Here is a 21829-nt window from a genome sequence, read left to right as displayed (position 1 = left end):
AACATAGCACACACGGAGTTGACAAGGAATGGCTGTGTTCTGAATCTATAATATTTGGTTTCTTTTCATTCACATGTAGGTAGCAAAGCAATGGTACGACTTTGATAGGGCTTCATTTGTTTTTGTACGAAAACTCCGTGAAGGCCAGACATTTGTGTTCAGACATCAACATGATTTTGATGAAAACGGAATTATTTACTGGATTGGAACAAATGCAAAGTGAGTTCCTTCAAAGCTAGATGTTTTGAAGCTGGACACAGTGAACTGTGATCCATGGGTGGGGAGAATTCATAATGAAATGAAATGTACAGTTTTTCTAGGTATGGGAGGTATCTTTAATTTTACTGTGGATCAATAGAAATATGTTTATTTTTGCACTATATAAATAATGAAAAATATCAAACTCTGAAGTTGTGTTGAAAATTTGTATGCTTACAAATGAAGGGGTGGGGAAGTTTGGTCTTTGTTTTTGTTTGCCATGGTTGTTGTTGGTTTATGTTTTCTGTTTTTCTAATTTTTTAAAACCACTGTAGTAATGTGATGTAACAAACTCACCTGTAATACGTAATTTACAGTAAATGTCAAATGTTACTTGTTTGTTAATGTAAATAATAATTGAACAGTACTTTTTCTTTTTAATACAGAACTGCATATGAGTGGGTAAATCCAGCAGCCTATGGGTTAGTAGTGGTTACGTCCTCCGAAGGAAGAAATCTGCCTTATGGCCGCTTAGAAGACATCCTAAGCCGTGACAGTTCAGCTCTCAATTGTCATACTAATGATGATAAGAATGCTTGGTTTGCCATAGATCTTGGCCTTTGGGTTATTCCATCAGCTTACACATTACGCCATGCTCGAGGTTATGGACGATCTGCTCTCAGAAATTGGGTTTTCCAGGTATCTAAGGATGGACAGAACTGGACTACGTTGTATACGCATGTTGATGACTGTAGTCTCAACGAACCAGGGTATGTCAGTGTATTTTATAATTTCTTATAAAACTGAGCTCAGTTTTTTTTGCTGTAGACTAATTTAATGTGTTCTGTAGGTGTAATAATGTAACTATATAAAGGAATGGCAGGTGATCTAAGTTATCAAGGATTGGATCGAAAGTGTTTCATAAGGTCTCTATGGTTCACATAATGGAATTTATGCTTTTCTGTCACTATAAATTTTGCATTTGATGTTTTTCTGAGATAGCATTTATACCAGTACTCAACCAGAGTTTGTCCCTGGTGTTAGTAGGTTTAATGTACCTTGTGTTCTTGGCAGGTTTCTGGTTTTATCCATAAATGATCAGCATTATGGTTTTGTTCACTTTGGTACTAAGGTTTTTTTATTTCATCTTTTTTTTTCCCTTTTTTTTTTTTTTTTTGTTTTTTCCCTCTCCCCTGATGAATGTAAAGGTCTACAGCAACATGGCCTTTAGATCCTCCAAAAGATGAGAAACAAGGTTGGAGGCATGTTAGAATAAAACAGATGGGCAAGAATGCCAGTGGGCAAACACACTACCTCTCCCTGTCTGGATTTGAACTTTATGGCACTGTGAATGGAGTATGTGAAGATCAGCTGGGTAAGAAAGTGTACATCCTATTTTTGTTCTCTTAGAATGCTAATGAACATACAATATAAAAATCAGTGTGAAAAAGCAGGTTAACTTTTACAGTGGAACTTGGCTTAGAAATAGGCTAAAGATTATGACCATTCAGTACTTCTAAGTCATTTCATCTCTTACATTTCTTGTAGGAAAAGCTGCTAAAGAAGCTGAAGCAAATCTGAGAAGGCAAAGACGTCTGGTCCGTTCTCAGGTGTTGAAATATATGGTTCCAGGAGCTCGTGTGATCAGAGGAATTGATTGGAAATGGAGAGATCAGGATGGAAGCCCACAGGGTGAAGGCACTGTTACAGGAGAATTGCATAATGGTGAGCACAAATTGCCTGATTTTGTAAAGGCCTGTAGCATAATTAGTTCATGTGGAATGGGGTAGCATTGAAGTACTTCCTTTGTAGTGTCTTGAAGTTGAATGTTTTGGGGAGGAGGAACTCAAATGCTACAACTGTTGTGGTCCATTTGTGAAATTCCTTTTTAATGCATGAAAAAAAATGTAAGTGAAAGTTTTATAAAGCATTACTTGATTAACGTACCAAATTGTTATTTAGACATTATTATAAAGAAGAAAAGTATATGAAGGAGATTGCTGTGAATTTATTTAAGCTTTGGGCCTGCAAAACCTGTAATTGCCATCTTCATTCCTTCTAGCTTAGCCTTTGCAATATTTTTCTTGACTTGTGTTGTATCCTGTACCTTTCCTACTTTGCTAGCTTCATTGGGATCAAGTAGCTACTTTTTTCGAATAAAAGCATGAAAAGTAATTAACTTAAGGAGCAAAAAAAAAAACCTGCATTAGTCAGGGAAGTCAGTGCTCAGGAAGATAAGATACTAAGGAGGCTCCAGAAGAGGTGATGATATTGTCCACTGAACATGCTTTCCATCTTTTTCCCCCTTCTCCCTCTGTTTAGGGGTATATAAAACTTACCTTGTTTCTGAAGCATCTTCAGCCACTCTTAAGCTCATTATTAGCCAGATTTTAAGAATTCTTCTAGTTTGCTGGGTTGTCAGCTGGCAAAGATGGAGAAATGTCCAAAGTACAATGTCTTAATGTTTTGAAACTTTGAATCTTATTTAAGATGTTCAGGCTGGCTTGTAGGGAATTCTTCCATCATCTCTATATTGTTCTTATCAGATGCAACAGTATCCATAGCTACATTCTCACTTTGAAGACTTTAGGTATTATTGGTGAGTAGTATTCTACTAAATCAGTGTTTTCATTCCTGTGTTTCAGTGAAGCTTTCCCTTTTAAGCATAGGTGAAATTGAGGTTCCTTTATCAATGATAGATGATGATGCCAAACAATGTGAAACACATTAGCAGACTCTTATTCCTACCACAGTTGTCTTTTAAATAGAATTTTGAAAATAGTATCCCATTGACCTTTTTGTTATTATTCACAAGTTTAGACAAATCTTGAGTTGTTTTAGGACTATAATAATGGAGTAGCAATTCTCCAAGTGTATATGTATTAAAAAGTTATGCAGATTTAAAATTGCTTGTAATTAATAATTTAGGGGAAGGAACTGTACAAAATAAGAATAGTTAGTTAGTTATGCTTTTGCAAAATACCCTGTCCAGATATTCATAAAGGGGGAAAATGATACTGTAATTGCAGTATGAAGCCACTTTCTTATTTTAATAAGCAAGGCAGATAAACTGTAGAAAGTAAAAACTTCAGAATTGCTTCACAACTTTCAAGGGTTAGTGACATGAAGCTACTCAGTTATTGCTCATGAAGATGGAATAAAATAATACAAAAATAAAGTGATGTAAACCTGCTCATGTGGGGACTTTTATCTGAAAACTTTATCCATTTTAAATACTCTTCCTCCGGAGTGATATTTCTAAGTAGAAAATTACCTCTGATACTCTGTTTTGGTCTAGAAGGCAAGACTTTTGGGTAAAGATAAGATAAAAGTGTAATTGGCAGTACTAAAAAAATACTTTAAGTTAGCACTCTTGTTAAAGAAAAATGTGTGTACATCTGGACCAGACATCTAGTTTTGAATTTGTCAGAAGTTACAGAAAATAATTGAGCTTTATACATTTTATTTTTTTGAAGAAAATGTGTATCAGTTAAAACGTTGACAACAAATTCTGTTACAGATAACATACAATACGAATGTTAGAAGGAATCTTTCTAGGTGACTCTGAAATCATGGTACATACTCAGAGAAGCAAAAATAAATTGTTTTGCCCCTTTTTCTGTCCTGGGCTGCTAAATTTTGCATGTTACCCTCATTATTGCAAATTTATAACACTTAACTATTAAAAAAAATACTGGTGCTCTAAATAATTTTTTACTAAAGGAATTGAAGAATAGCATCTCTTTTCAGTCTTCGGTCCCAATATAAAGTTTCATTCTGTGAAATGTATTCTTTTTCAACCTTGAAATCTCACATGAAGCAGTCCTTACCTGACTACTGTAAGCCTTTTCCTATGAGTAAGAATGTTTGAGTCTGTGTAAATTACTGAAATGAAAGGATGAGTATCAGTAAATTAATTATTTCACTTTATAGAGCAATAATAATAGTAAGAAATCCCAAACTAATCTGTTCAGTCAAATGTCTGCTGTCAGGTAAATATGCTTATCCACAAGCATCCAGCAAAGAAACACATTATAGAATGTCCTCTCAAGATCTACGATTTCTTGACAGATGTTACTAAAGTTAGGATACATCTTAATATACATTTCCGTTATTAGAGAATGTAATAATAAAGATTTGAGAGATCCTAGTAAGTCAGGCTCTTTCCTGGAGGAAACTTTACTTTTGGCTGGATTCTGGGACCCTGAAGATAGAGGCTGATCAATATATTGCTGCCTCAATATTAACAACATTTTAAAATACCAAATCATTTAGGTTTAACCACTTTCTTTTTAATTGGCATTAAAGGTTATTTAGCAATTTTAGTAATTCAGACATGCAGCCTTTATGAGAAGCTGATCCCACATTGTGGAGCTACTGTCTGACACGCTCCTGTCTGCTTTCTGCTGGATCTCACAAACTCCTGTCCCTTTCCAGGCTGGATTGATGTCACCTGGGATGCTGGTGGCTCTAACTCTTACCGTATGGGCGCAGAAGGAAAATTTGACCTCAAGCTTGCACCAGGGTACGACCCTGATTCAGCGGCATCACCCAAACCTGTTTCATCCACTGTTTCAGGCACAACGCAGTCATGGAGCAGCTTGGTGAAAAACAACTGTCCAGACAAGACGACTGCTGCTGCAGGCTCCTCAAGTAGAAAAGGAAGCAGCAGTTCTGTGTGTAGCGTGGCCAGTAGCAGCGACATCAGCTTGGGTTCGACCAAAATGGAGCGGAGATCAGAAAGTGTAATGGAGCAAAATATAGTTTCAGGCACTGACGTCCATGAACCAATTGTTGTTCTGTCTTCCGCTGATAGTGTGCCTCAGGCTGACGTAGGGTCGTCTTCCAGTGCAAGCACCAGCACCTTAACAGTGGACATGGGAAACGAAAATGCAGAGAGGAAGTTAGGTCCTGATAACTCAATACGTACTCCTGGGGAGTCCAGTGCTATATCCATGGGAATTGTTAGTGTAAGCTCTCCTGATGTGAGTTCAGTCTCCGAACTGACTAATAAAGAAGCAGCTTCCCAACGACCGCTAAGCTCTTCAGCAAGTAATAGACTCTCAGTCAGTTCTTTGTTGGCTGCTGGGGCACCGATGAGCTCTAGTGCAAGTGTTCCTAATTTATCATCTCGCGAAACCTCTAGTCTGGAGTCATTTGTCCGAAGAGTAGCAAACATAGCACGTACCAATGCCACAAACAACATGAATTTAAGCCGAAGTAGCAGTGATAACAATACTAATACTTTGGGAAGAAATGTAATGAGTACTGCAAGTAAGTAACCTATGATTATTTTTATTTGAAGCTTTTGTTGTTTTTTTTACTTTGAGACTTGAAAAAGCTTGAATTCTTCTGCCCTAATAGAGAATGAACTTAGAGCAGCCTTGACTTTGTATGTACCTGTAGAACTCATGAAGAGCTCACAAGAGTTTGTCAGCTGGAAAGTGTTACATTGCCCTGTTATGTCAGATTACAGTGTTATACCCATCAGATAGGTCTATTACATGTTTAGGAAGAGAGAGACTATGGTTTAGATCAAGAGGCTGGAAGACTAGGAACAGTAGCTAATGTGGAATGCTCTTGCTTTCTGATCTGGGTAGATATTGCATACTTGCCATTTATGTGCTTGTTTCTGTTACTTTTCCATTTTCCTCAGGAGAGGCAGTTTGTGCATATTGTGAAGTCTCTGAGCTTAAGAGCTAAGAACACAGTAGAAAGAAAAGAGTAAATTTGCAGTACGATGAAATTTTAGTAGCTTCCTTCATTGTGTCAGGCTGAATAACTTGGTGTACTCTAATACTGTGCATGTTTTCTGAAGGTGGTATGGTCATTGGGGCTTATATCAGCAAACTGTTCAGGCATGTTAAGTGTCAGGAATTTTATAGTTAAAAGTAGTTGAAATGGCATTGTGTACATGCATTAACATTTGCATGTTTGAAGATCATATGTAGGATCAAGGTAATAGGAGGCAAGTTGTTTAAACCTGCTTGTTGAGATGCTCCCATTAGAATTGCTAGCCAGCCAGCCTTGTTAAGTATTTTGTTCAGTGAGAGTGATAGTATTTTAAATGGAGAGCTATATTTCATGAGGTAGGCAAGTTAGAAAAGGTAAAAATTACCCAAGCCAGAAATACACACACTTAACTTGTGTTTTCAGGCTCTTTTAGGATTTTTGTGCTTCCTTACTTTAAAATGTGGTGTTTGTTTTTAGCATTCCGAAATGTTTTTGAGTAGTGTTTTCTTTCTTTGTTGGGGAGATTTTTGAGTGTATTCCTATGTTCAAATTGTGATACTGGGGGGCAGGGAATGTTTGTGATACTGGGGGGCAGGGAATGCCCTCTGTCCAAGGGCAGCTTGGGCAGAGAGCATCTTTGCAAAACTTTTCTCCCAGAAAGTGATTAGCTTCAGTATTTTGATATCATACACTGCTGAAGTAGAAATAAGAATGTGGCAAACTAAAAATTGGATTTAATATTAAAACATATATATATACTTTAAAATTGTCCCTCATGTTGGAATTATTTTGTATTGTGTTTTATGCAAATATAAACTATTAATGGGAAATTGTGCCCTAAAAAAGAGATTGGAGTCTAAATTTGAGCAATGTCACTGAAGTTCTGCTAGAGCTTTGTAAAAAGCTTAGATATTTATTTATTCGGTCTGCCCGAGTTTAAACATCTAATCAACACATATGCCCCCAATTAGAAAAAGCTGCACTCCATCCCTGAACCCTCTTCAAGTCAAGTCTGAAATCATGATTACAGATGTAAGTTTTCTGGACTTCCTGTAGTGGTTGCATTTAAAATCACAGGTATTTTCCAGGAGTTAAGTGGTGTTTAGGGTAGCCAGTTTCAATTTGGTCTTGAATTCAGAGCAAATGAAATGCTGACACTTAATGGCTTTTTTCTGTTTATTGTTAACAGCAAAGAGTTTACTGTTCTTCGTTAGAAATGCGTAGAAAATACAAATACTGAACAAATTATTTTCAAATTTTTAACAAAAGAAAAACCTTTTGGTTTGGAAAATTTTCATGCTTCCAGAGAGATGAGGTTATTAATAGCGCTAAATTTAAATTTCACTCTCTCCCTCCCCATGCACAGAAATAATTTCAAGTGCTATACCTGCTTGGTTTGCCTTTGCTGATATTTTGTTTGCATGTTTGTATTTGCAGTCTGTTATTTCCGTTTCTAAGGAAAAAAAGTATCTGACAATCAACAAAAATAGAAACAGTGCAGGCACTGAAGGAAAGAATCTTTGTTGTATCTTTCTTCAAGTGTAGTAACCTTTTACAAACCTTGATAATAATAGTCTGAAATTCAGACATTATGTTTTTAAGAAAGCAGTGCCTCAGTTTACATAAGCTGCAGTAACAAAAGTGACTTTAAGATTGCAAAAGTTGCATGTGATAAATTTTAGAAAAGGTAGATTGAAAAATGTAAGGTTTACTTTTAAGTATAGGGGACCTCTCAGATTTGCACATGCAAATGTGGTTTATCACCTGTACTTGAAGATAAGCATGAGAAAATGTTTTGAAATAGGAATGTAAATGTGTAGTTGCACATAGGTAGAACTCATAGTTAGGTACACCACCTGAAATTCTTTCCATTGAGTTTATAGTGAATTTAGTCTATATCTTCAGTTGTTAAAAATAATTTATTGTGTTTTAGACAGTGAATGTGCAGTAGCCTTAGTTGTTGCTTGCTTATTCTGAAAATTACTTATATAAGTAGTCCAGCCTAAGTAAGGTATTAAGTCACATGTTTCACAGTACTGCTAACTCAGGCATGTCACCCATTGTGAGCATACGTGCTGATAGTTGTCAGAGATAACAAGTCACAGCTGCCTTAAGAAATTTAGAAAAATGCCTAAAAATGACAAGTTTCACATTTGTCTTATGTTTTGTTCTCTGTTTACCTGTATAATTTTGATTATTTTGCTGTTTATAGGCTAAATTACCATTTAGGCTTAAAGACAGACACAGCATTGGAGTAACAGATTTCAGAAATACTTTCAATATGTTGAAAATGAAGTAATTTCAGACTTACAGTGGGATTTTGGGATTTGCTTAATGAAATTATTGTTTTAAATGTATGCAAGGGAATATGTTCAGAAGTGGGCATCTGCATTGTAGGTGCACTTACGCACTGGGAAACCCTTCCCCCTTATCTGTTATCCTTTATTGTAACATCTGATAATTTTTCAACTCCTAATATGTTTTTCAACATAGGAGTCATGCATGTAAATTGTACTCTTCCAGTCATCAAATCATTTATTTTATCTTACCGTATCTTTATCTATAGCTTCTCCTCTTATGGGTGCCCAAAGTTTTCCTAATCTGACTACAACTGGTACCACATCAACAGTGACCATGTCTACATCCAGTGTTACTAGCAGCAGCAATGTAGCTACAGCAACTACAGTTTTATCTGTTGGTCAGTCGCTTAGTAATACTCTAACTACTAGCCTAACATCAACATCTAGTGAGAGCGATACAGGTCAGGAGGCAGAATATTCTTTATATGGTAAGTTTCATTTTTAAATGAATGTAAGCAGACTTCCCATTAATTATTTTTTTTCTCTTCTCCCATTGTTATGACCTTCTCATGTAGTAGTTTATTTACTGAAAAGTATTTGAAAGTTGAGCTGTTCATATGTTACTAGTTCTTTAAGGCAGTAAGTAAAATAATGTTAACATTAGTAGTATTTCCTTGTTTTCAGGTTTGTTGTTTTTTTTTTTTTCCCAGCTGTTTCTATCCCATGTTGTTATTATTTATGGTATAGTTTATTTAGGCACATAATCTTTTCCTTAAATAAGTTTAGTATCTAATGCAGTTTGCATTAAGAACCTGTAATAAAAATCAAAATGTTATTTCTCATTGTGTTGTATAAGCTACATGCTCAGTCTGAGGTATCTTTTATTACTTGGTGATCGGAAAGCATCTGACAGTAGGCACATTATCCACTTAAAATAGTATGAGGTTCCAAGTATCTCAATGTTATAATAGTAACTGCAAAAATTGAAAAGACCACAGAAATTAAAATGCCATGGAGAATGGAATTATCCAGACAAACCAAAACAAAATCCAGAGTTATGTGAGCACTATACTCTAGAAACAGACACTAGGACAAAAGTGATTTGCAGGATGTTAATACTGTGAAAGAATAGCTAGTTAAGAAGGAGGGTAATATCTAGGAATCAAGTTGATGAAATGAAGTCAGGAAAGACCTGGGCTAGGTACTGGAAAATGCTTTCTAATGTAAAGTTTATTGGATTGTGACATGTTCCTGAAAGAAAAGATACTTGATTTGCTTAACATTTGGTTGTTGTCTGTTTTGTTGCCTATTGAAATTGCTTGAAAAAAGATCTGGTAGTTTCAATGGGTGTTGGAAATAAGCTGCTTGGAGGTGGTCTGCATATGTCATCTCCCTTTATTCTTTTAATTAACTGTCATTTGACATTTTGATTAAGTAACAACTCTTAAAATATATCATAAAACAGCTGTTTATAAATACTTACCTTAAAGTTTCCGTTGGAGCATTGGCAAAAATTCAGAGGGTGTTTGGGTGTTACAGTTAATTTATGTGTGTATAGACATGTAAAAGTTCAAAGATTCCCCCCTGTCCACCTTGGATTGCTGTGAACTTCTTTTCTGGTTTTGGGGGGTGGTCTTCTTTTCAGTCTTAGTAGTAGATGGGTGAAACTGAACTGTGTATCTGTCTTCAGCTTCTTGTTACAGAAATTAATTAGCAATCAAATCTTTCAGAATATCAATCTTAAATATTTATTCTATTTGTCCTTTACATTGTAATTTGAGGTCTGAGCCATACATTCTTAGTCGAAATTATATTGCTAGCCTGTTTTTTGAAATTAATTGGGCATAGACTCAGATAGCATACGTGTATGTACCATTTCTTTGCAATGTTTTGTAACTTTAAATAAGTGTAGCTATAAAATGTTTGATATAAGCAAATGAGATAATGATCACTCTGGCGATCACTCATACAAATGTTAAGTGCTTTGTTAATTACGCTGTTGACTAGACCCCTGAACTTTCTGTTAGGCATGTGTTCTTATCACAGCTTTTACTATTACAATGCCATAAGCAATGTTTTAGTTCTTTTCTTGTTTGAGTGAGACTTACTTTCTCATTCTTCCCAATACTCCTATTCTTTAAGTTTCAAAATTTTGCTTTAAAAGTTATTCTTGGCTTTTGTTCCTTATGTTAATATGTTTATGTGTTATAGATTTTCTTGATAGCTGCCGAGCTAGTACTCTGTTGGCAGAGTTAGATGATGATGAGGATCTACCTGAACCAGATGAAGAAGATGATGAAAATGAAGATGATAACCAAGATGATCAAGAATATGAGGAAGTTATGGTACAGTATGATAACTTTGTCTCTTTAACATCTTAAAAGCAGTGTAGGAACAAGTTAGCAGAGAGTAGAAATGATGGGTCACTAGTTCACTGCCTCATGAAATTGTTTAACTTTGTGGGTGGGCCACTGAATTTTGTAATGGTACAGTTCTGGGATGTGTTTAACTGTAGGCCTATGTGGAGCAAACTGTAATAATTTAAGTAGGCAGAGAAAATAATTTGGGGGGGGGGGCAGGAAGGGGAACACAAAGCCCATCGAGTTAGGGTTAGTCTATATGGGTCTTAGCTGCATTATTGTGAGTTCTGCTTTTCATTTGGTGGTTCTGTTAGTGTTATGAATAATGCTGGGTCTTCTACCACCACTGAGGTTATCAGAATGGATATTGTAAGGTCTAAGAGGAAAAAGACTTCACTGATGATAATCTAATGTTTGTTACATAAATATAAAATTGGTTTATGGAATTATAGAAACTTCATCTTGTAATCAATTTGCAAACTTTCAGTAATTGGAACCAAAAGACCTAGCATTTTAATCTACTGTGATTATGCTTTTAATAGAAACTCAGGTACATTACTAAATATTTAGTTATTTCACCTTCTGCAAAAAGATACGAAGCTAGGAGTGGAAAAGTCAATGCTACTTAAGTGGATCTACAGTGTAAACAATAACCTTAGTTTGCAGATTGTTGATCACTTTTCAGAAATTACTAAAAGAAGTTAATATTGTTCGTGGGAAGAAGCAGAAATAGCTTCATTAATCTGTACTTAAGATTCCACAGCACAAATTGGCTCTGAAAAAGAAAATTTTCCTTTCTTGAGTTCCAGTCCTGTTCCCTCTGATACACTATATAATTCCTCTCAATGAGGAGTTGAACAGATTAAAAGCTTGTTGTAGGAAAGTCATAAGCAATCAACATTTGCTAAAGCTTATTGAAAATTAGATTTCTTCCTACCATTATAATTCCGGTATTTTGTTATTTGATTTAATCTTTGGATAAAATGTGTATACATTATATATCAATGTATGTGTACATTTTTTTTTTTAAAAAAACAACCCTTTTTGTCTTGAGAAAAAAATAACGTACTTATTTTGATACCATTGATTTATTTGAATCTTTGATATTCCAAAGTTTGTGGAATACATAAAACATGTGCACCAAGTTTGCTGGTCTGTAATACTTGGTATTTCCCTGTGTTCTGGTACTTTAGGGACAGTTTCATTCTATCCAGAAATTGTAAATACACCCGTTGTTAGGTTAGCCCATTTATGTTGATTTCTGTACATCTGTGGTTTTGATAATTCTCTTGATTCCAGCTTGACCAGTTAAATGGAACTAATACTGCTACATGGCAGCTTTGATAACCCGTTGTGCCAGTTTTAGTTTACGTGACTGCTGTGTTCCCCAACTTTAAAATTTTTGAGCAAATGATCCTTTGTAGCAGAATCTAATAAACTACTACTCCTCTTTGTTAGGAGGAGGAGGAGTATGAAACCAAAGGAGGCCGTAGAAGAACATGGGATGATGATTATGTATTGAAAAGGCAGTTTTCTGCTCTGGTTCCTGCTTTCGATCCAAGACCTGGTCGTACTAATGTTCAACAGACAACTGACCTAGAAATCCCTCCACCAGGTATGCTGACAAGATTTTTGTGGTATTTGATCTGGTTTTGTGATGGAGACTTACTGTTAAGGGCCCACTGGGCTCTGGGGTTCCTTTCACTATTAACCAGTACAACATGCTGTTCTGGCTGTGTGGCTTTTCTCTGAATGGAGAGTTTCATCTACCTCTGCAGGTTCCAGCATTATTTGAGGGAAAAGTAAATTAAAGAGCAGTGTAAAATAAGTGTACTTATGAATTTAACTTGGATTAGTGATAAATCCCTTGTTGTGTTTGGTTCCACCTGCAGGAAGTAAATCTGTGTGTTGAGCTACCCAGAATTGCTTTGATTGAGGAGGGCTTGTTGAAATAGTCCAAATCAGAGGCAGTGAGAAAGCTAATACAGTAATTGAGCAGTCTGTATGACCGGCAGCACAGCACCTTCCTCCTTAGTTTGGCAGTGTGGCTGTAGTCAGTGTTCATTACAGAAAGGAATACATAGGTTTAGCTTATCTGGAGATGCTCAGCCCTTCATTTTGGTGAACAGAAAGGAGTCGATACAATAGGAAGATACTGTGTGTGGAAAGAATGTATGTGCTCTGATAATATTAAAGGTGATCTTATCAAGACATAAGGATCACTAGAGATTTCAAGAAATTCCTGTTAGCTTTACTCACACAAAGTACTGCAGTTATATCCCCTAGATACAGTTCATCGTTACAACTGAGTATTGTTTCTTTGGCATGTGTGCAAGAAGTCTTCACACTACCTTAGACTGAGCCACTTCATTAATGTTTAAGCCAACTTGTCATAAGTTATACATTTTCTATTAATGGTTTCTCAAATTATTTTTCCCATGCAGGTACACCTCATTCAGAACTCTTGGAAGAGGTTGAGTGCATGCCTTCACCACGTTTAGCACTTACCTTGAAAGTTTCAGGCCTTGGGACAACTCGAGAAGTAGAACTGCCCCTAACAAATTTTCGATCAACCATCTTTTACTACGTACAGAAGTTGTTACAGCTCTCCTGTAATGGCAATGTGAAATCTGACAAACTTAGACGTATTTGGGAGCCAACATACACGTAAGCTCACAAGTTGGTTATTCTGTGTAGAGAACAGTGTGATGAATTAGGAAACAGGTGTGAAACAATGTTAATTTTTTCTTCCTCATCTGAAGGAAGCAACGTTTTAGAATCAGTGTTTCTTGCATTTATGGCAGGATGTTCTTAGTGATTTTAATGCTAGTGCTGTGATTCCGGATCTCAGCAGTGCTCATGTGATGCACCTGTTCTGAGTTGCGTTGTGTCAAAAATTATATGCTGTATCAAAACTGGTTTTTAGTTAGAAATCATGAGAAATAATTGTAAATGTGTGCATCTCTGAAGTTATAATACATATCAAACTACACTAGGACTTCAGCGTTTCAAAGAGTTAGTACATATGTAATGAACCTCAAGTTGGTTTGGGAAATTTGCACAGTGAAGGTTGTTTGATTACTTGAACCTCAGTTAAGGGAACATATATTATACATTGCAAGATAAACATCAGCATCATGAAGATGAAGCATGAGTTTAAAAACTTTGCCCCACCAGGTGTCCCAGATATTCTGTGCAGCAACAAGCAGCTGCTATTGCTGTTTCAGTTCATGTTATCTGAATGTCATTGATGTTTAAAAGTCAATGTATAACTTCAGAATTTAGAGGATGTGCTACAAATATGAAATACTAACTGATTGTTTTGATATCTAGAATCATGTACAGAGAAATGAAGGATTCTGATAAAGAGAAAGAAAGTGGAAAAATGGTAAGACTTAATTCTGTGACCTTGTTTATGTTTTTGTGGCAGTTTAAACAAAAGCAAAACAAATCTTATTGCAGTTTTTGAAATGCTACATTAAAAAAACTAACAGTTGTCAGTTACTTAAAGGATATGAGTGAGTATATTTGTAAATGCATGCTCCTTTAAAAAAGACAGTGTGTAATGCATGTGAAATCAGAAAGACTTTACAACCAGGAAAACCCAACATGTGGTGGTTCCTGTTGTAGGGTTGCTGGTCAGTAGAGCATGTGGAGCAGTACCTTGGCACTGACGAATTACCAAAGAATGACTTGATAACCTACCTGCAGAAGAATGCAGACTCAGCTTTCCTGCGCCACTGGAAATTAACCGGCACTAATAAAAGTATTAGGAAAAACAGAAATTGTTCCCAGCTCATAGCTGCATACAAGGTATATGTCTGCATCCAAACTTTTTTTATTATGAACGGCTGTGTGCTTTGTTTTGCAGCTTTAAAGATTCTTGTGGAGGAGGAATATGCCACGGATAGGGCAGTTGAATGTTCACATGCCAATATCAAGTTTAGGTTTTGCTGCTATTTTTTTTTTTCAGTATCTTTTCTTAATTTGTATTCAAATGCATTTGAATCATGATTTGAACCACCCACAATTTAACTAAGTGTTGAGGTTAAATGCAGTAACCACCCTGATTTTTCAAATCATTAATTTTGAGTGCGCAGTCATAAAGATATAACACGGGCAGTTTTCATTCCTAACGATTCTTTTTTCCAGGATTTTTGTGAACATGGATCAAAATCTGGATTAAATCAAGGGGCCATGTCTACTTTTCAAAATTCCGATATCCTTAGTTTGGCAAAGGAACAACCTCAGGCCAAAGCTGGCAGTGGGCAGAACTCCTGTGGAGTAGAAGATGTTCTGCAGTTACTTCGCATATTGTATATAGTTGCCAGTGACCCTTACACAGCCCGAACTTCTCAAGAAGGTAAGTCAGTTATATAGCAAAGCTTCTTAAGTGCTTTAATGAAAGCAAAATAAAGGAAAAAAATTGTCTTGATTTATTTTCAGAAGGAGATGAGCATCCTCAGTTTAACTTCCCACCAGATGAATTCACAAGCAAAAAAATTACTACCAAGATTCTGCAACAGATTGAGGTATTACATTAATGTATTATGGACAATTCATGTATTTAATACCATTTTTAAATACCCTGTTGTACTCTTCCTTTCTTCAAAATTTTTAGCTGCTTTGCCGCTTTGACTTTGAATTGTTTCATATGATACTTCCTTATGTTTGGGACGTGTTAGCAAATCTAGACTAGTCTGAAAAAGAAATCTCAAACATGCCAAGAAGAAAGTTGTGATAGAATTGCGTCTTTTGGTTAGGAATGATAATGTTTGGGTTCTTTTCTGCACCAGACATCAGTGTTACAGTGTAGTATCTGTTTGTCTGCCTGATGGCATTGTAACAAAGGCAGTTAATTGTATTAGGGTTCAGACATCTTACGGTTTATACATTCCACATAAAGCTTTCAAAGTAGCATTTAAAAAACATATTATTAATACCAAGTCAGTTAGATGCATTAAAAGGAGAACTTCTTTAGTGGAACTACTTTGAGATTTGGGTTGTTTTTTTGGTGGTGTTCTTGTTTTTTTTAATTACAGTGAAGTTGCTCTAATTATTCATTAAAAAACAGTTCAGTGTTTTGTGTTCTTTTAAAGGTTGTTTGGGCGCCCTGAATATGTTCATGGTAATACTTCCTGCAGTCTTTTTTTGTTGTACTTGTATTTTAGAAGAGACTATAGTGATATTTCAGTGGGGATCATCTTTATTACGAGAAAGCTTCTTTTGTATCTTCTGGTTTTGAGGAAGTAGTATTTAATCAGTTTTGGCCAAAACACAGGAGTAATTCTCTCCAGGTACTTGTCTACTTGGATCTCCCCAGAGTGCTATGAGAGTACATATCCCAGAGATTTACTACACCTTTTAGTGTCTTTGTGCCAAACCACCATTTTGTCCACTCCTGAGTCCTAGAAACTTTGCAAAGTTCTCATTCATAGCATTTGAAAGGAAAACCAGAAAAAGTGGCTGTTGCTGAGAAGAATCTTGCTCAACACAGGTGACCCCAGTACTTGGGTGTATGGGGTGTCTATGTACTTGCAAAATTTTTGGGACAACCTGAGTCTAATATTAGAAATACTTTTTTTTTATTGTGGTCTTTTTTTTCCTTGCATTAAACTACAGGAGCCCTTGGCACTCGCAAGTGGTGCTTTGCCAGACTGGTGTGAACAGCTAACAAGCAAGTGTCCTTTCCTAATTCCATTTGAAACAAGACAGTTGTACTTCACATGCACAGCATTTGGAGCATCAAGGTAAAAAAAAGTGATTAAAAAAGAAACCTGCTTTTTTTTTTTTTTTTACAAAATATAGTTTTTAAATTGCTGATTCGCAGAATGTCCTTGCCCCAACAAGATAAATTTTGCTTGCCAAATGTAAAGTATTTCAGGTAGTAGAAAAGGGCGTAAGATGGAAAACTTCAGAAAGACTTTGGACACTTGATACTTGTTCATTGTGGTAGAGGTTTATGATGAGAAGCCTGCCTTCTGCTTGATATTCTTCAGGAAATTCCTCTGAAAAAATGTCATTCTTCAACTAAGGTGAAGAATTCCTTGTGTACCTCAAGTTAGATTGTCCTATTGAGCAGTAATTTGACTGGGTTGCAGCTCATTGCATAAAGGAGTAAAAAACCAAAATAGAAAACATTGTGAAAATAAATGTGAATTAACTGTTTTTGGAAAGCATATATCGAAGTATATGCATTTTATTTTTATAGTTCCTGCAGTGGTTTGGTGATTATTTGTTTTGGTTCATTTATTTCTCATTCACTAAAATCTTAACAAAATAAATAACATCTAACAAAAAAAGATGCCTTTTCAAAAGTTAGTATTAGCTGCATAATGAAACTGTAACAAACCCAGACCTTTGAAACATTTAAGGGTACCGTCTAAAGTGTTTTATTACTTACGAATCCTTAATATTTTTATTGCAGCAGTGATTATCTTGAGAATATTTAGACAGTGGAAACCTTTTTGCCAGGTGACTTTTAGAAGAATTGAGAAGGAAGAAATATTTTTTGTGGGTTTTCTTGGCTGGTTTTTGTAGTTTGTTTTCCAAAGAGGAAGAAAATTGTAGACATTGAGTTGCAAAAATTACTGTTGTGTCTGATTCACATTAGAAATACCTCACGAAGAGTATAAAAACAGCATTTAAAGTAAATGAAAGGAGAAGAAAAGTTGCTGTCTTGCAAGACATCGGTTTAAATCTTGCTATGGAAATATTTAACTTCTACAGAAAAATGGTCCTGAAAACTGGGCCATGTGTGGTGGTTTTTCTTTTGAGAAAAGGTGATGATTTAGAAAAACTGTGTTTTAAAGAGATCCCTCAGGAAACATTGCATGGTATTTACTTGGTAAGTAGAGCTTTCTTAAGCTCTTAAAATACTGGAAATAGTTTCTAAAACTCTTATACTCTATATGAACTCTATGGGCATATGGGTGTGTAGTCTCTGTCTGTCGTGTCACTTGACCCTACTTAGAAAACAACAAACAGATGATAGTTTATTGCTGCATGGGTGACAGTACATACAAGAATTTCAAACTTTGGCTTTATGTAAGTACTGCTATTAGAGACAGCTCTTACTCTTTCCCCACTATGGGTCTGGTTTTGTGTGACTGCACTTTAGCTTTGGTTCTGTGTTTCTCTAGTGTGTAAGCAAGTAAATCTTGCTGTAAAACTTGGTCAGTATCAGTGGGGTGATGTACAACTGCCTTGCACTATATAATGGAAGTTGTCATAAGCTTTTGTAAAGTTTTGTAGGTTTGAGCATCTGTGATTAAAAAGTACTGCAGTAAATGCTGCCCTCAGTTCATTCCACTGTAATTTGAAAACTAGTTCTAATTGAGAGTTGGGTATGTTTTCTTTGGGCATGTTTTCTTTGGTGCCATCTAGTACATCACAAGTTATGGCTGGCCCTTCATAGCAATTAAAATTATTTAGTTTTCTGAACTCAAAAAATGCAAAGCAGCTCACATCTGGGCATTCCAGAGGTTTCAGAGAAATACTTCAGTATATAACTTATATATTGAGGGGGAAGTAATTAATACTTAACAAGGTAACTTAGTGGCCACTTTCAAGTTTCCAGGCTGTTAGACATTCACATTTTAAACATCTGATTTTGGGTTTTTTGCAGAGCAATTGTATGGCTACAGAACAGGCGTGAAGCCACTGTTGAACGGACAAGGACCACAAGCACAGTGCGACGTGATGATCCAGGAGAATTCAGAGTTGGACGCCTCAAACATGAAAGAGTGAAAGTTCCGCGAGGTGAATCCTTGATGGAATGGGCAGAAAATGTCATGCAGATTCATGCAGACAGAAAATCTGTTCTAGAGGTAAAGCATATCTACCTAGCAGAGCAAGGTTAGATAGCTATTTCTAATGTACTGGCCAGGATATTGAATATCCTGTTCCATAACTGACACTGACCATTTCACAAGTTTTTTCTTCATTACTAACCTTCCATATGTATTTCTAGGTGGAGTTTTTAGGGGAGGAAGGAACAGGCCTGGGTCCTACATTGGAATTTTACGCATTGGTGGCAGCAGAATTTCAGAGGACAGATCTGGGAGCTTGGCTTTGTGATGATGATTTTCCAGATGATGAGTCTCGACAGGTATATTTCAGTTTGCATTTTAAACTGAGTACTTGTGTAAAAGAGAAATTATATAGGTATACAGGAAGGGAAGAACACATGATCAGTGAGCAGCTACTCATCATGGTCAAGAATGACCACTCTGCTCCACAGCTTGCTTTCTTACCATTTCTGTTTTTAAGAGAGAAGTAGGGTATAATAAGTTAAACAGCACAGACACATAATTAAATTCACCTTTAACGATATTGACTTTCTTGTTTGTGTCTCTTAAATCAGGTTGATATCGGTGGTGGATTGAAACCCCCTGGTTACTATGTACAGAGATCATGTGGACTCTTCACAGCACCGTTCCCACAAGATAGTGATGAACTTGAAAGAATAACCAAACTCTTTCATTTCCTTGGGATTTTCTTAGCTAAATGCATTCAGGACAATAGACTCGTGGATTTACCCATTTCCAAGCCTTTTTTTAAGCTCATGTGTATGGGGGACATTAAGAGTAACATGAGTAAGTTGATATATGAATCACGGGGTGACAGAGACTTGCACTGTACTGAAAGTCAGTCGGAGGCTTCTACAGAAGAAGGGCATGATTCCTTGTCAGTAGGAAGTTTGGAAGAAGACTCCAAATCAGAATTTATTCTTGATCCACCAAAACCTAAGCCTCCTGCATGGTTTAATGGAATTTTAACATGGGAAGACTTTGAATTAGTAAATCCACATAGAGCTAGGTTTCTAAAAGAAATTAAGGACCTTGCAATTAAAAGGCGTCAAATTTTAAGCAACAAAAGCCTGTCAGAAGATGAAAAGAACACAAAACTACAGGAATTAATGCTAAAGAATCCATCAGGTTCCGGGCCTCCACTTAGTATAGAGGATTTGGGGTAAGAGTTTTCATATTAATTTATAAATATGCAAACATGTTGTGTTAGAGACAAATGTCAGCATGTATAATTAAAAATGAAGAGATCTTCATTTTAAATAGTATCATGGCAAGAGGGAATCATTAGAGATGCAGCAAGATCCAATTTACCATCTGTAGCTATATTCTTGTTCCTTAGCTTGAGGATTTTTTATCCTCACTTGCTCAGTTTCCTAATGTTTAAACTTAAATGCGGCTCTCCTGCAGTGCTGTACAACTCTAGAAGCACACAAAATACTTGTAAAGACCTTTGGAAAACTGAATTGGTGACTTCTTTGCTATGTTAACTATTGAAATTTATCAAGGTTTTTGGAGAACTTTTAAAGAGAACAGATTGAAATTGCAGCTTGTGTTAACCATGCATGCAATGCAGTGCTTGAAGCCACGTTAAACAGAATGTGCTAACTTTCATCAGACGTTAAAGACAAAAGTGCCCATGCCTGTGTGAACTTTTGTGAGGATGTGCTCTTTTGTAGTTCTAAATTTATGGTTTTTTAACAACAGTAGTTTTTCTACCATTAATGTTACAGGTTATTTGTTAAAATCATGTTGTGCCACAAGGATTGTGTAGACAGAGTTCGGTAGTTGCTTATGGTTTTGTGGGCTTCAGCATGCCTATTACAGAAAGCAAGCAAGTAGTGCCTCTGGAGGGCCTAAATGCCTAATGTGGCTTTGTAACTGTTAGTGCTGGACATTAATGTAAAGGATTTTTTAAGTTCGTTAACAGAGTTAAACAGTTTAGGCAGTTTGAAGCTGATAGTGTAAAGATATCAAACTGTATGGGATTTTCAGTGGTTATCAAATCCAAAGAGTGGGAGAACACACGCATGTATATACCATAGATTTGCGACGTATATTATCTGTGTAGTCCATCACTAATTGTCATTCTGTACTGTGGTACCACTTTTTCATGTATGTAGAAAATGATCCACAAACATTGGTTTGAAATGTAGTGAGATGCTTTTGGGGGTGTGGGGCACAGTTTATAAATCTGTAGACTTGTTTGCAATTAGTAACTCTCTTTGTATTTTGAAGTCTAAATTTTCAGTTTTGCCCTTCATCCAAAGTGCATGGGTTTACAGCTGTGGATCTCAAGCCAGGTGGTGAAGATGAGGTAAGGCAACAACCTACCTTTGCAATTTAAAAAGCAATTAGGTTTTTACTGTCTCAGCAGTAACTGATGCAAAGTGAATTCTTATGGTATTGGTATATTGTCTTTGCAGACTGTAACAATGGATAATGCAGAGGAATATGTAGACCTCATGTTTGACTTCTGCATGCATACTGGTATACAGAAACAGATGGAGGCGTTCAGAGGTAATTTTAAATATGGCAGAATATAGATGGTGTTCAGGGTGCGCTGGTTGAAAGCAGTAGCATAGAATGGCTTTCAAAAACAAATGTTTAAATTTAGAATGCAATACATAAGGTATTAATTTCATAATACTTTGCATGGGTTAGGCCATTTTTAATCTTGAAGAGGTTCCATTTACCTTAATTAAGAAACTGTTGATTGATACTGGTTTGATTTAAAATATAATTGAAATGCTGACATTATTTTATAAACTTTCTTTTGCCTTATGTTTGTAACTTTATCTTGTGTAAATTAAAGATGGCTTCAATAGAGTCTTTCCAATGGAGAAGCTGAGTTCCTTCAGCCATGAAGAAGTTCAGATGATTCTTTGTGGAAATCAATCACCTTCTTGGGCAGCTGAGGATATCATCAATTATACTGAACCTAAACTGGGGTATACACGAGACAGGTACTTACATTCTGATTTTTAAATACTAGCTAAAAGATACATTAATTGACAAAATGTCCAGAATGTTCATTAGATAAAGACACCATATTGGATGGGATTGGTGTTCACTGAAGAGCAAGTGATTGTCTAAAACTGCATAAAATAACCATGTATGTTATGACATATAGGTCAGGTTGGAAGGTACTTGGCTTTGTGATGAAAGGGGATAAAAAAATTACAATATTAAAATGTGAAGTATTGGAAATGTAACAGCAGGTAACTAATACAGGGTAGTAAAAATCACACTTCAGAGTTCTTACTTTCATCTTTGCTGGTGTTTATAATTTCTGTTCAGTTGGATATAGTTGTTACTTGTCTCCTTATATCTTTCTCTTCAAGTGTAGTTAAAAAAGAAAATGTACTATGCGGCAACAAATATACTGGCCCCTGGCTATCAGGAAGTGGTTGTGATACTTTGGGTTTCG

General features: G+C 36.0%; 1 protein-coding gene across 10 annotated transcripts in view; it reads left to right on the top strand.

The window, feature by feature from the left end:
* Positions 1–21829, top strand: part of HECTD1 (HECT domain E3 ubiquitin protein ligase 1) — a 59287-nt gene that overhangs the window by 35265 nt on the left and 2193 nt on the right. For 5 of the 10 annotated variants that reach the window (XM_062622804.1, XM_062622795.1, XM_062622785.1 and 2 more), the window contains exons 21-40: positions 80–219; positions 645–968; positions 1407–1573; positions 1747–1923; positions 4636–5472; positions 8498–8719; positions 10443–10576; positions 12050–12206; positions 13036–13258; positions 13925–13979; positions 14222–14404; positions 14744–14954; positions 15038–15123; positions 16214–16341; positions 18219–18420; positions 18564–18701; positions 18957–19564; positions 20638–20716; positions 20826–20919; positions 21215–21365. In XM_062622804.1, coding sequence (XP_062478788.1) covers positions 80–219; positions 645–968; positions 1407–1573; positions 1747–1923; positions 4636–5472; positions 8498–8719; positions 10443–10576; positions 12050–12206; positions 13036–13258; positions 13925–13979; positions 14222–14404; positions 14744–14954; positions 15038–15123; positions 16214–16341; positions 18219–18420; positions 18564–18701; positions 18957–19564; positions 20638–20716; positions 20826–20919; positions 21215–21365 — 4316 coding nt within the window. The remainder of the gene's footprint in view (positions 1–79; positions 220–644; positions 969–1406; positions 1574–1746; positions 1924–4635; positions 5473–8497; positions 8720–10442; positions 10577–12049; positions 12207–13035; positions 13259–13924; positions 13980–14221; positions 14405–14743; positions 14955–15037; positions 15124–16213; positions 16342–18218; positions 18421–18563; positions 18702–18956; positions 19565–20637; positions 20717–20825; positions 20920–21214; positions 21366–21829) is intronic. The other 5 variants (XM_062622826.1, XM_062622818.1, XM_062622812.1 and 2 more) reach the window with 3 other exon arrangements.

This window comes from Pezoporus occidentalis, unplaced genomic scaffold (genome assembly GCF_034315485.1).
Source record: "Pezoporus occidentalis ecotype Australia unplaced genomic scaffold, CSIRO_AGI_Poc_V1 ctg108, whole genome shotgun sequence".
NCBI lineage: Eukaryota > Metazoa > Chordata > Aves > Psittaciformes > Psittacidae > Pezoporus > Pezoporus occidentalis.
The sequence above is the reverse complement of the archived record's forward strand: the minus strand, read 5'-3'. Positions and strand labels throughout refer to the sequence as shown.